The sequence below is a fragment of the Macaca nemestrina genome, chromosome X (assembly GCF_043159975.1).
Source record: "Macaca nemestrina isolate mMacNem1 chromosome X, mMacNem.hap1, whole genome shotgun sequence".
Lineage (NCBI taxonomy): Eukaryota > Metazoa > Chordata > Mammalia > Primates > Cercopithecidae > Macaca > Macaca nemestrina.
Genome location: NC_092145.1, coordinates 23,597,175 through 23,611,041, shown reverse-complemented (window position 1 = coordinate 23,611,041; position 13,867 = coordinate 23,597,175). Strand labels below are relative to the sequence as shown.

The 13,867-nt window shown below is 40.6% G+C and overlaps 1 protein-coding gene across 1 annotated transcript in view; it reads right to left on the bottom strand.

Moving 5' to 3' along the window:
* LOC105481463 (FERM domain containing 7) overlaps window positions 1-13,867 on the bottom strand; it is a 35,182-nt gene that overhangs the window by 6,917 nt on the left and 14,398 nt on the right. Inside the window, exons 6-9 of the mRNA XM_071088523.1 lie at window positions 12,980-13,058; window positions 9,937-10,034; window positions 1,246-1,360; window positions 907-1,054 (exon numbers count right to left, since the gene is read on the bottom strand). Coding sequence (XP_070944624.1) covers window positions 907-1,054; window positions 1,246-1,360; window positions 9,937-10,034; window positions 12,980-13,058 — 440 coding nt within the window. The remainder of the gene's footprint in view (window positions 1-906; window positions 1,055-1,245; window positions 1,361-9,936; window positions 10,035-12,979; window positions 13,059-13,867) is intronic.

Below are 13,867 nucleotides of genomic sequence, written 5' to 3'. Positions count from 1 at the left end.
ACTTCATAAAAGGGACCGCCCTTGACCCATCACTTCAACAGACTGATCCTGCTGCACTGGGTAGGAGCTGTGGTCAAAGAAGGCATTTCAGGTGGGACACAAGGATGCTCTGGAATGCAAGCAAGAAGGGGTATGCCTAGGGAAGGTTTCTAGCCAGCACAGGGAGATCACAAGAGGAAAGGATTACTACAATAGCTTCTCTAATCTCACCCCTTTCCCATGTTTCCCGATTCATCTGCTAAAAACAATGTCTTCTTTCTCCTGACAGGAGCTCAAACACCTTCAATAGCTCCTCACTGCCCACATCACATCTTGGCCATATCTTGCTGCCTCATCTATATTGAATATATAACCTTTGTTTCCACTAATTCCAAAACACCCTTTCATCCAACTCTATACCTCTCTCCTGCAGTCTCCTCATTTTCCTTGCCCACAATGCCTTCCACATAGTCAAGCCTTCTTGCCAGCTCTGACAGACCCTTCTCTAGGCTATTCTGTTTAATTACAGCAGCCTACACCCATTTCCAACTCCTCTAAACTCCCTTGGCTTTCTGGTCAGCCCAACCAGCTTTGTTTTTGCTTGTCTGTTGTTTGTTCAACAGGTCATCTATTCACGTGGTCTGAAAATCAGAGGTATACAAAAAGATATATATAGAAAGAAGTCTCACTCCCACCACTGTCACCCCTATTTCTGTCCCCATCTATCCATTCTCTACAGTTAACTACGTTTATTAGTTTGTCATGTACACTTTTCATGCAACTACAAGTAAATATGATTGACCATTTCCCTTTCTGGCTGGTGATAATACTGAGGGGTGAGATCACCTTGGGAATGGACACCCAAATTTGAGCCAAGATAACCACCCGTCACTAAAGCCGAAGGGCTTGAAAGGAAAGAGATTTTACCCGTAACACCAGTACTCCCATGTGAGCAACAGCCAGGTGAATCTGCATCCCTTCACCATCACTGGCGGGGTGAGGCCTGATGCCATACATATCCAGCTTTCTTGCTATGTCCAGTAGCAGAATGTCAGATTCTGCTGGGCTCCTGCCACTGAAAGGGGAAAGAATTTATGAGCCTAATAAATGCCACAAGAATGACATTTCCACTCTGAGAGCTCCGTGAGGAGCTCAGCATTTCACGGAGCCTGAAACTTCTCAGGTTTAAGGGCTTGCTCTTAAGAGTCCATCCCCAGCTTTAGTGTTCTCTACTGGGGGAAGCAGGTGCCAGTTGAAAGTACTTACATGTGCTTCTGATGAAAGTGCATGATCTTGCTCTCTAAACAGTCTTGGTTTGGTAAGTACCGAGTTTGTGCCAGATGCTTCCTATCTGTTTCTTCACGAAAGTCTCCAAGTTCTGCTGCATGACAGGAAAAAGACATTTTTCACATTACCTCTGAGGAACTTAGCAATGGAGCATCCAGTATACCCTTGTCCTCCATCAAACAGCCCTTTATTTGCAGCCAGAGCAGTCCAAAGCCTCCAACCCCACGCTTTATGTATATTTATGTTTCTATAGGGGTGTGTGTGTTTGGGGGTTCTACTGGCTCTTTTTCTGTTTGGAAGCATTGCAGTCTTAGTACAGGAAGTCACAGACCAAGTATAGATCTTAAGGGCTCCAAGATCACAGTTGAACATTTTGTTAGATTTTTCTTCTACCATATTGTATATATGATCTCTCTTACTTTCAATCAGCCACTGGTATAGGTGGAACTATGTCCCTACCCTCTGCCAAGTTCATATGTTGGAGTCCTAATTCCAGTAGCAGAGAATGTGACTATATTTGGAGATAGAGTTTTTAGGAGGTGATTGAGGTAAAATGACTCCATTAAGGCAAGCCTTCAACCAATCTGATTGGTATCCTTATAAGAAGAAGAAATTTGGGCACACAGAGAGACACCAGGGATGTGAGTACACAGAAAAAAGACCAAGTGATAACACAACAAGAAGGCAGCCATCTGCTAGCCAAAAAAACAAACCTGCCAACAGCTTATCTTGGACGTGAAGCCTCCAGAATTGTGGAATATACATTTCTGGCATTTAAGCCATCCAGTCTCTGGTATTTTGTTATGGCAGCCCTAGAAAACTAATACAGTCATCCAACCCCACTCCATCCTGATCATATATTATCAAGAAAGAGGAGTATAAATGCCAACTACATTGCAAGCCAATTCATCACTCTGTACATTGGGAGTCTAGTAAATCCTCAGCTATCTGAAATCCCCAACAGATGAATCATTCTGAAAATCATTCTGGCTTTTCCAAATAGCTAGCAGTTTATCCATGATCATAATTTGCTCTTTTCTAGATGCCTCCACTTTATTTTTATAAAACATCTATTATAGCACTATGTTTACAAACGCATTTAGGACTATGTGCCCTTAACCTAAATTGCCTCAGATTGTTTTGATTTTTGGATTCTTTTTTCTTCTTTATAATTTGTGTGCCTTTTTCCTCTCTGTCAGATTTATATGAATCACTTCCTGGTCACTGACTTCCCCTGAAGTCAAACTTTAGAATACTTTGTTCTCAAGTGAGACATGTAATCTAACATAAAATGAGAAAGCAAATATCCAAATCTGTTAGCATTCTATATACTGTAAGAGTAAATAGATGTTCCATGGAATCCTATGGTGCTCTTCTATTGAATAAGATACATGGACAATAGTATACCTATTTTGAGTGCTGGAGGGCTGTTTTTTTTTTTCTCTTCTTTCTTGGTTTTCCATTTGTGTTTTAGACAGGTGGGTGTATATCTGTATCTCAAAAATCACAATATAATGAAAATCTCCATATAGTAAACATTTTTAAAAAGACCAAAGAAATGGCTCATTAATTTATTAATTTAGTTTTACCAATACTGATAAATGTACAAATCACATTAAAATCCAATAAGGCTCTGATGGTTCCACTGATTAATTCTATCAAATATTCAAAGAAGAAATAAATACCAATTCTTCACAAACTCTTCCAGAAAATAGAGGAGTAGACACTTAGCAACACATTCTATGAGGTCAGTATTACCTTGATACCAAAACAGGACAAAAACATCTTGAGAAATGAAGACAACAGGTCAACATTCCTCATAAATACAGAGGCAAAAATTCTGAACAAAATACTAGTAACCTGAATTCAGCAGCATATGAAAAATATTACACACAATGAGTTGAATTTATCTCAGGACTGCAAGGTCAGTTTGACATATGAAAACCAATGACTTTCTGTTCTTGTGATAGTTTGCTAAGAATGATGGTTTCCAGCTGCATCCATGTCCCTACAAAGGACACAAACTCATCCTTTTTGATGGCTGCATAGTATTCCATGGTGTATATGTGCCACATTTTCTTAATCCAATCTGTCACTGATGGACATTTGGGTTGATTCCAAGTCTTTGCTATTGTGAATAGTGCCGCAATAAACATACGTGTGCATGTGTCTTTATAGCAGCATAATTTATAATCCTTTGGGTATATACCCAGTAATGGGATGGCTGGGTCATATGGTACATCTAGTTCTAGATCCTTGAGGAATCGCCATACTGTTTTCCATAACCGCATGTTCTCACTCATAGGTGGGAACTGAACAATGAGATCACTCGGACTCAGGAAGGGGAACATCACACACCGGGGCCTATCATGGGGAGGGGGGAGGGGGGAGGGGGGAGGGGGGAGGGATTGCATTGGGAGTTATACCTGATGTAAATGACGAGTTGATGGGTGCAACACACCAACAAGGCACAAGTATACATATGTAACAAACCTGCACGTTATGCACATGTACCCTACAACTTAAAGTATAATAATAATAATTAAAAAAAATAAATAAAAAAAAAAAAAAAGAAAACCAATGACTAGAATACACTATGATAATAGAATAAAGGACAAAAATAACCCACACATTATCTTCTCAAGAGATGGAGAAAAAGCATTGCACAAAGTCTAATACCCACTCACAATCAACAAAACAAAACAAAACACTTAACAAACAAGGAATATACCAAATGGTGAGAAGCTAAATGCTTTCACTTAAGATCAGAAATAAGGTAAAGATATCAAGTGCCTGCCACATCTATTCAACATTGTACCGATGGTTCTAGTCAGTGCAATCAGGCAAGAAGAAGAAACATAAAGAATTTGCACTGAAAAGAAGGTGGTAGAACTGTCTTTACTTGCAGTCAACATGATCCTGCATGTAGAAAATCCCAACGCTGAGCGTGGTGGCTCATGCCTGTAATCCCAGCACTTAGGGAGGCCAAGGCAGGAGGGTCGCTTGAGCCCAGGAGTTCGAGACCAGCTGTGGAAACATGGCAAGACCCCATCTCTACAAAAAAACGTAAAAATTAGCTGGGTGTGGTGGCATGTGCCTGTGGTCCCAGGTCCCAGCTACTTGGGAGGCTGAGGTGGGAGCATTGCTTGAGCCCAGGAATTCAAGGCTACAGTGAGCCATGGCCATGCCACTGCACTGCACTCTAGGTTGGGTGAATGAGTGAGACTCTGTCTCAAAAAAAAAAAAAAAAGGAAAAAAAGGAAAGAAAAAAATCCCAAGGAACCTATGAAAAACTACTAGAACTAATACATGAGTTCAGCAAGGTAGCATAAGATAGAAGATCAATATAGAAAAAGTAATTGTATTTATATATACTAGCAATGAATAATCTAAAAATGATATTTTTATAAAGTTCCATTTACAATAGCATCAAAAAAGAATAAAATAATGAGGAATGAATTTAATAAAAGAAGTGTAAGGCTTACACACTGAAAACTGCAAAATGCTGCCAAGGGAAATTTTTAAAAGATCTATATAAATGAAGAGATAGTTCATGGTCACAGACAAGAAGATTCAATATTGTTATGGTGGCAAGTTTTCCAAAAAATGATCTATAAATTCAATGCAATCCCCATCAAAATCCCAGCAGGCTTTTAAAAATAGAAATTTACAAATGACTTTAAAATTTACATGGAAATGCACAGATCTCAGAATAACCAACCTATTTTGAAAAAGAAGAACAAAGTTGGGCAATGTGTACACCTCCTTATTTCAAAGCTTACCCCAAAGCTACAGTAATTAAGACAGTGTGGTAATGGCATGAGAATAGAAATATAGATCAATGAAACATAACTGAGAGCACAGAAGTAATTCCTTACATTTATGGTCAATTGGTTTTTGACAAATGTGCCAAGACAATTCAATGAAGAAAAATAATATTCTTTTCAACAAATGTTGCTGGGACAAATGGACATCCACGCACAAAAATATGAAATTGGACCCCTACCTCACACTATACTCCATGCAAGCGCACAAAAAATTAACTCAAAGTGGATCATAGATCTAACTATAAGAGGTAAATTTGTAAAAGTTCTAGGAGAAAATCTTTTTGACCTTAAGTTAGGCAAAGAGTTCTTAGATACAGCACCAAAAGAATGATCCACTAAAAATATACAGAAAGTGAAATTCCATCAAATTTTAAAACTGTTGTACTTCAAAGGATATCCTTACAAAATGAAAAGCCAAGCCACATATTAAAAGAGAAACTTGCAAATTGTGTATCTTATAAAGGACTTTTAATCAGAATTTATAAAACCCTCTTAAAACTCAATAATAACATAAAAACTCATTTAAAAATGGGCAAAAGATTTGACTAGGCATTTTACCAAGGAAAACATTGGAATAAGCACATGAAACTGTGCTCAACATCATTAGTCATTAGGAAAATGCTAATTAAAATTGCAGTGAGATACTTCATACCCATTAAAATGGTCATAATCAAAAAGATATACAATACCAAGTGTTAGTGAAGGTGTGAGGAAATCAGAAACCCTGTACGTTTCTAATGTTATTGTAACAATTTAAAAAACAGTTTGGCAGTTTCTGAAAATGTTCAATATAAATATATCATAAGACCCAGCAATTACACTCCTTGGAATGTACCCAAAAGAAATGAAGACTTGTATCCACAAGAACACTTGTGTGCCAATGCTTACAGCGTTATTCATAATAGCTAAACTGGAAAAGAATCCAAATGTCCACGACCAGGTTAATAGATAAACAAACTGTGGCTCGGCGCAGTGGCTCACTCCTGTAATCCCAGCACTTTGGGAGGCTGAAGTGGGTGGATCATGAGGTCAGGAATTCGAGAGCAGCCTGACCAACATGGTGAAACCCTGTCTCTACTAAAAATACAAAAATTAGCCAGGCGTGGTGGTGCCTGCCTGTAATCCCAGCTACTCAGGAGACTGAGGCAGGAGAATTGCTTGAACCCAGGAGGTGGAAGTTGCAGTGAGCCAAGATCGCACCACTGCACTGCAGCCTGGGCGACAGAGTGAGACTCCGTCTAAAAAAAAAAAAAGGGGGTAAATCCATAAATGGAATACTACTCAGCAAAAGAAAGGAACAAACTGCTGCAACTCATGTTAGAGTATGCATTAATTTAAAAATCATTATTTTGAGTGAAAAAAGTCAAATGCAAAATACCCATATTTTATCATTTCATTTACACGAAATGTCCAGGAAAGGCAAAACTATAGAAACAGAAAGCAAATTAGTGTTTGCTTGGGGCTGAGCGTGGGAACAGGGCATGACTGCAAGTAGGGATGGATGAGAGATGTCTTTTGGTGTGATGGAAATGTTTTAAAAGTGGATTGCGGTAATGATTGCACAACTTTGTAAATTTGCTAAAAATCATTGGGTTGTGCATTTAAAATGGGTGAATTTTATGATGTGTAAATTATACCTCAATAGAGCTGTTTTTTTTAAATAAATCACATGCACAAACATACACACACACCCCAATTTTCCAGTTTGTTAACCACAAATCCCATGTTGACCCTAAGAAAAACAAAAGCACATAAGGCTGTGCTTATTTTTCTCTCCGTACAAGACTATAGCAACCTAAGAACACAATTATGACATACAAATGAGTAAATATCTCCAGTAACAGAAGGTGACAAATGTTATAAGCACCTTCACTGTTACCATGCTGGTCCAAACTACCATGGTCTCGCTCTCCCGTAATATCCTTTTATCTAGTCTCCCCACTTCCACCATTTCCTCTTGAGGTCTGTTTTCACCACAGCAGCCAACATGACCCTGTCAAAACCTAATTCAGATTATTTCACTCCTCTGCTTAAATTGCTTCAATGGTTTATCTGCTCATTTAGAGTTATGCTATAGGTCTTTAATACTTTTTTTAAAAAAAGAGATGGCCAGTTGGATGTGCACTCCTGGCCTCAAGCGATCCTCCCACCTCAGTCTCCCAAAGTGCTGGGATTACAGGCAGGAGCCACCACACCTGACCCTTTAATATGCTTTTAAGGCCCTCATATTTATTCTCTTCCTCTCTTACTGAGCTCCAGCCAGCCACAAAAGCCTTTCTGATGTTTCTTGAACACCCCAGTCATGCTCTCACCTCAGGCCCTTTGCACTGGATATTCTCTTTGCCAGGATTCTCTTTCACATGATTTTATTGCATAGCTTACCCTCCCACCTCCTTCAAGTCTTTGTTTAGCTGTCATCTTCCCAGTAAGCCTACCCTGTCCACCTTATTTAAATATTTATGCTGGCTAGGCACTGTGGCTTACGCCTGTAATCCCAGCACTTTGGGAGGCCAAGGCGGGAGGATCACTTGAGGTCAGGAGTTCAAGACCAGCCTGGTCAACATGGTGAAACCCTGTCCCTACTAAAAATACAAAAATTAGCCGGGTGTGGTAGCATGTGCCTGTAATCCCAGCTACTCGGGAGGTTGAGGCAGGAGAATCACTTGAACCTGGGAGGTGGAGGTTGCAGTGGGCCGAGAACAGCCTGGCCGATAGAGTGAGACCCCATCTCATAAAATAAATATTTATGCCAACGTTAACTCTTGTCCATAAAAGAAGAATAAAATTTAAAAATATAAATATTCAGTATCTGCCCGCAGAATTCCTCCATCTCCCTCTTACGCTTCATTTTTCTCCATTGCTCTTATCACATGCTGCCACGTATTATATAATTTATTTACTTATTTTGGTCATTGTCTGATTCTACCCCACTGCCAAAATGTGAGCTCCACAAGGGCAAGGACTTTTGTCTGTTTAGTTTATTGCTGTGTTCCCAGTGCCTATAATAGTATCTGGCATGTGGTAGGTACATGATACAATTTTCTTGAATTAACGACCAAGAAGAGTTACTGAGGGAGTTCATAAAAGAGGGACGCTTCATTTGAAATGCACAACTTGTGTTTGGGAGGGAGTGTCTGGCTAGAGTAGGAGGTGTGTAAGTGAAACCAAAGGAGACGAGAAAGTTGGAATGTGGAGGTTCTTGAATGCTTAAAATATAGCGGGTATCCAACAAATATTAGATGAATGGAAAATTAGACAAATCTAGTTGTGTTCTGCATACCACGTTAGAGTTCGGTGAAATAGTCTCACTGGGATCAATTGCGAAGAACTACCTAGTTGGAACTTTAGCTTTTTTCCATGGAAAGAGTTTCTACTGACAAACAATATCCTCTAGAAAAGCTCAAGTGCTCTGTGCTATGCCTGAAATGGCCACTAGGGAATGCTCAAATCCTTAAGGCAGAACTGTTAAGCATGAAATTGGGCTCCCCCTTTAGAGACTGCTTGGGAGCCCCAATCCTCTGACTGCTGCCTCAACAGGCAGCTAGTGGAGAAGGATGTCTTCTAGCACTGTTTCCTCTACCTGCTCTACCCTGTACTCCTACCCCAGTGCCAAAGTACAATACTGGACATGACGGTTAGTGTCCTCGGCATTCAAGACCCTTCAAAATGGTGCATTTTCCATCACTTCTTCTAAACAGACCCTATGTTTGGGCTATACTGGGTCATTTTTCATCCTCTATATATGCCACTTATTGTCCAACCACCATTTTTGTTTTCATGCTGTTTCCTTTACTGACCAGTACTTATCCAATTCCTATGTGTCCCTTTAAGGCCCAGCACAAAAGCTACCTTCTCCAACAGCCTTCCATGATTACCATTTCTCTTACTGCCCCCTGCCTTTCTGAGATCTTAGAGCTCTCATTGCTTGTCCCTGTCAGGAGTCACTTGGTAAACACTTATTCAGACACTGTCCCTATCTAAGCACTGCATTCCGGGGCTCTGGGGTGAAATTAGAAATCTGCCATTTCTGGACTATCAGAAAGGTAAAGTACAGAGGTAAAAAATGAACTTAAGATACAAAAAATGAAATTTTGATCCTGCAGGACTAGTAAGAAACAGCCTATTCTTTGGAGGCCTCTCTAGAAGGGAGAAAACATCCAGCTGGCTTTAGAAGAGATACTATCTCCAGCTGCCTACACCCTGCCCTTGGGGCTGTAGGAGCAGCCTGGCCTGCCAGGCATCACCCCCCTCCCTGCAAGGCCCCTGCTATTCTCCAGACCACTTTCTACCTACCTTCGTTATTCAGCCTAGTCCAGCTACTTCTTGGTTGTTAGGATATGGGGAATGCTAATAAATGCCTGGGGCTTTTTTCCCTTTTAGCCTCTCACTGCCTGCTGTACTCTGTGCTTTGTTCTCTGAAATCATGATAAAGAGCAACAGGGAAATCACAACAAACGTGACTATGTGCCACAGAGAGCATGTATCAGAGAAGTATCCTGGGGCAAGCAGAGGGAGTGGGGACCTGTCTGGCAAAGCCCATGCCCAGATTAGCCCAAACCAGCTCCTGGACAGCAATTCCAGAGACGGTAGGAGGGTAAGGTTGGACTGGGGTAGAAGAAAATCAGCATTTACATTTAATCCACAGAACCAAAGGTATTCTTGTCACTATTTTAAAGACAAGGAAACTCAGGCTCAGGCTATGCTGTTTCTCTGTATCTTATCCAGGCTTTCTCTCCTCTGTAAACCCTAACACAGTGATAGGCGTGTGTGGGGAGCTCAGCTCCTGTGCTTGGTTCTCTACCTGGCTGATAGGTCCCAAAGCAGACAGACATTTGCTACTTACATTGTAAGATGTGAGATACCATCAATGCTGTACAGTTGTCACTGCATGGAAGCCTTCCTAGAGCCAAATCCTTCTTTATTTGAAGAGTAAAAAGATACCTGCAAAGAAATTGGGAAGAATCTCTTGAGAAAGAAACAGGAATAAGAAAGAAGCATTTTCTTTCTCCCAGATCCAAGATGATTCAAGAAAGGAATGGTGCCCCCAGTCAGTCAGATGCCTTTTTTGGGGTGGTGAGTAATGCATAGGCTTTGCTTCAGCCCCAGACCAAACCTGGACCACAACTTGGCTGATCGAACACTTTGGCAGGCCTCACGGCCATTAGGAATCACCCTGGCCAAATCCTCCCGCCAACTTGAGGAAGTTGGCCAATCATCCTCTGGTGGTTTCTGCCACGTAGCAAAGCCACATTCCCAGCTAGAGAGAATAGGAGATCCAGCAAGAACAAATGCACTCAGGAGGCTAGTAGTGTACAGTTTACAAAACGCTATCAAGTACGCACTACCATAACAACTTAGGTTGGTGGAGCAAGAAATGATCACCCCAGTTTACAATTATAGAAAGAGAGGTGCTAGGTGATGTTGACAAGGTCATATCATCCAAGGATAGTGAATCTGTGGCTAGAACTTAGGTCTGCCCCTGAATTCAGGCTGCCTCCTGTCCAAAAGACTGTGTTTCAGAAATGAAGAACTTGGGGCTATGCTTCTGCCTGTTATTCCCTTTGCCTGGACCACCTTCTCTGTATCACCAGTGCCCAACACATAATTTTACAGAGTCAGTATAATTAATGTTTGCTGAAAAGAACTAAACCAAACTGCCCTTTTTCCCACCAAAAGCTCATCAGGGACCTATGAAATGCAGCTTGGTATCTAGGGCTCTGCTAAACAGATAACATTTATCGCACAATTACAAAAAAGTCATCCTCAAAGGAGAATCAAATTTTGGAAAGAAATGTGTATAATAAAGACTACCTACCACTAATTACCTTCTTACATGGTCCAAGATTGGTTCCAATATTTTATTTATTTATTTATTTATTTATTTATTGAGACAGAGTCTCACTCTGTTACCCAGGCTAGAGTGCAGTGGTACGATCTCAGCTCACTGCAACCTCTGCCTCTGGGGTTCAAGCGATCCTCCTGCCTCAGCCTCCCTAGTAGCTGGGAGTACAGGCATGCACCACCATGCCCAGTGAATTTTTGTATTTTTAGTAGATACGGGGTTTCACCACGTTGGCCAGGCTGGTCTTGAACTCCTGACCTCAGGTGATCCCCCAACTTTGGCCTCTCAAAGTGCTAGGATTACAGGCGTGAGCTACTGCGTCTGGCCCCAGTATTTTGTTTTATAAATTAAAACACTGAGTACTGTGGGTATTTCCCTATAAAAATGTGATTTTCTAAATAAAGGTCTATGTGGACTTCCTTTTTAACCAATTAAGCCTTGAAGGCAATGTAGTGAATCAAAATTAATCACAAGTGATACATGAAAATCTAGATTGAAAAAGCAGATAAATTAGTAGGTGATTATTCAGTTTACAAAAGTGTTCATCATTATACTCCTTCAAATTATGAGCTCCCCTTATACATTAGAAACCATTCAATTAGAAAAATTACATTTGCACACTACTCTCAGAAACCCACGTATTAGCCTAGACAAGGCATCCTTGTAAACTCAACTACAGTTAAGTATTATTTAAATGGACCAATGGGAAACAAATAAATGAAGCCTAACCTTTGCCATTGCCTGTTTTCAAATATAGTTGTAAATGAGAATAATCAGCTTGAGTTGCTAAAGGAAAGGTGAATTTCGTTTTGCTCCTAGCATGAAAGAAAGGGAACTTCTTGTCATTTGACACGTTCCTTGCTGTTAAGAAGGCAGCTGCCTGCTACAAATACCAAATCCTTGCTCTGAACAGCTGATGAATCATTTATCATCACATTGATTTTCCCGTTCTTTATTTATTTATTTATTTTTGGAGTGGGGGGAGTTTATCTCAATCAAAATTGGTCACAATTTGAAACTCGACTGAAATGGGTTAGCAAATGCACATACATATATATACCAAGGTATCAAGTTATTTGGGAAAGTGGCCTGTAGCTCACAAATGTGAAGAGAGAATTTGGGTAGAGAAAGAGGGAAAGACAGGCTTGTAAAAAGCGACTTTTGCAAAGGTCGTTGAGAAAAGTCTTTACAAAAGGGGCAAAGATTGAACTGGCCATGAACTCTTTTCGGGGGAAGACATCAAGGAGAATAACTGGCAACCTCCGGCGATCTTGGACAAGTCATTTTAGCTCCCATGACCTATCTCTTCATCTGTAAACTAAGAGGGCTCGATTAGATTATCTCTCAGACCTCTTTCATGTATAAGAGTCTAAATCTAAGCCAGGTATGGTGGCTCATGCCTGTAATCCCAGCACTTTGGGAGGCCAAGGCAGGGGAATCATTTGAGTTCAGGAGTTCAAGACCAGTCTGGGCAATATAGCAAAGCCCCATCTCAAAAAAAAAAAAAAAAAAAATGTGTAAGTTTAGAAAATAGAGTAAGGTTTGAGGAGTGTTTTGTTGACAATATGTTTTTGCAGAAGTAGGTTTACTTTGTAATTCTGAAGGACATTTTTTCATAAGTATTTATCATCATTACAGAATATTTTGTCTTCCGTGAGATACATTCACAACCCCCACATTTTCAGTTTCCATGGAAATCGGCTGGCATTATACCTGTGCTGTTAAGCTGCCCTCTCTGACTGAAACACAGGTGTCATGAAGGACAGCACACTCATTGTTGTAGTAGTTAATGGCATAATCCCCAAGTGGATGCCCAGGCTTGAACTTCTAGAACACCCCTCTTTCTTCCTGTAGTCTCCACCCTTTGGAAGATGAACACCTGGGGAACCAGCTAGGCCCACCCTCTCTCCAGATCCTCACCATCTCCCAGAGAATGACTTAAAGCCAAGTTTTGTGAGAAGGGCCAGAAGCACTTGCCCCCAATAAATGGAGAATAATGATTCTTAAGTAACATCATGCAGAGATACACAGGTAATCACTATACCTTGTAAGTTCTTCCCGTAGATGTCCAGGGTCCACTGGGAAAAATTTCACCATAAATTTGAAAACAATCTCCTTAGGATCTTAAAACACAATATCTCCATAAGTTTTATTTAAATGTCCATCACAACAGTTATAGGTCCACACACACACACACACACACACACACACACACACACACCTCTCCTCTTCCCTCCCCTCCCCATCACTCCCTCCTACAGACTTCTATGTTTCCATTTATCACATGTGTAAAGTGTCACAATTTCTGGATTGTGTCTCTATGTGTACAGCGATTAGGAAAGTTCTCCCACCCCTCTTTCTACCCTGTCTTCCTTTGAGTTTATTTGTATAAATGTGCCCCTTTGGGACCTACTATGTCCTCTCCTAAGAAGTATCCCATTTATAGAAATACAGCACTTGCTAGTTGGGATTCTGCATTCCTGACTGAGAGAAGGGTTCAACTTCAGCTGAGGCAGGTGTACATTACCGGGCCTAAGTATCTCATAAAGAGAATTCGAAGCACGATGGACTGATGCCTCTATCTATCTTATAATATACATTAAGAAAACACATATGCTTATCTTCACACCTGCTTGCATTTGAAAATTAACTTTTACACAAAACATAAATGCACACATGCAGCATTAACACCATTGATTCAGTAAATATTTGTTGGTGTCCATTATGTGCAAAGCAGGTATTGGGAGTAAAAAGACAACCAAGAGCTCACTGTCTAGTAGAAGAGACAGACATCTAGACAATTACAACACCCTAAAATGCTATAAGCACTGAGTGCTGGGGAAGCAGAGAAGGGAGAAAAGAGTTTGGAGGAGGTCAAGGATGTCCTCTTAGAGGACTTGAGACCCGAGTAGAATGGCCAGATTTAGTGAAT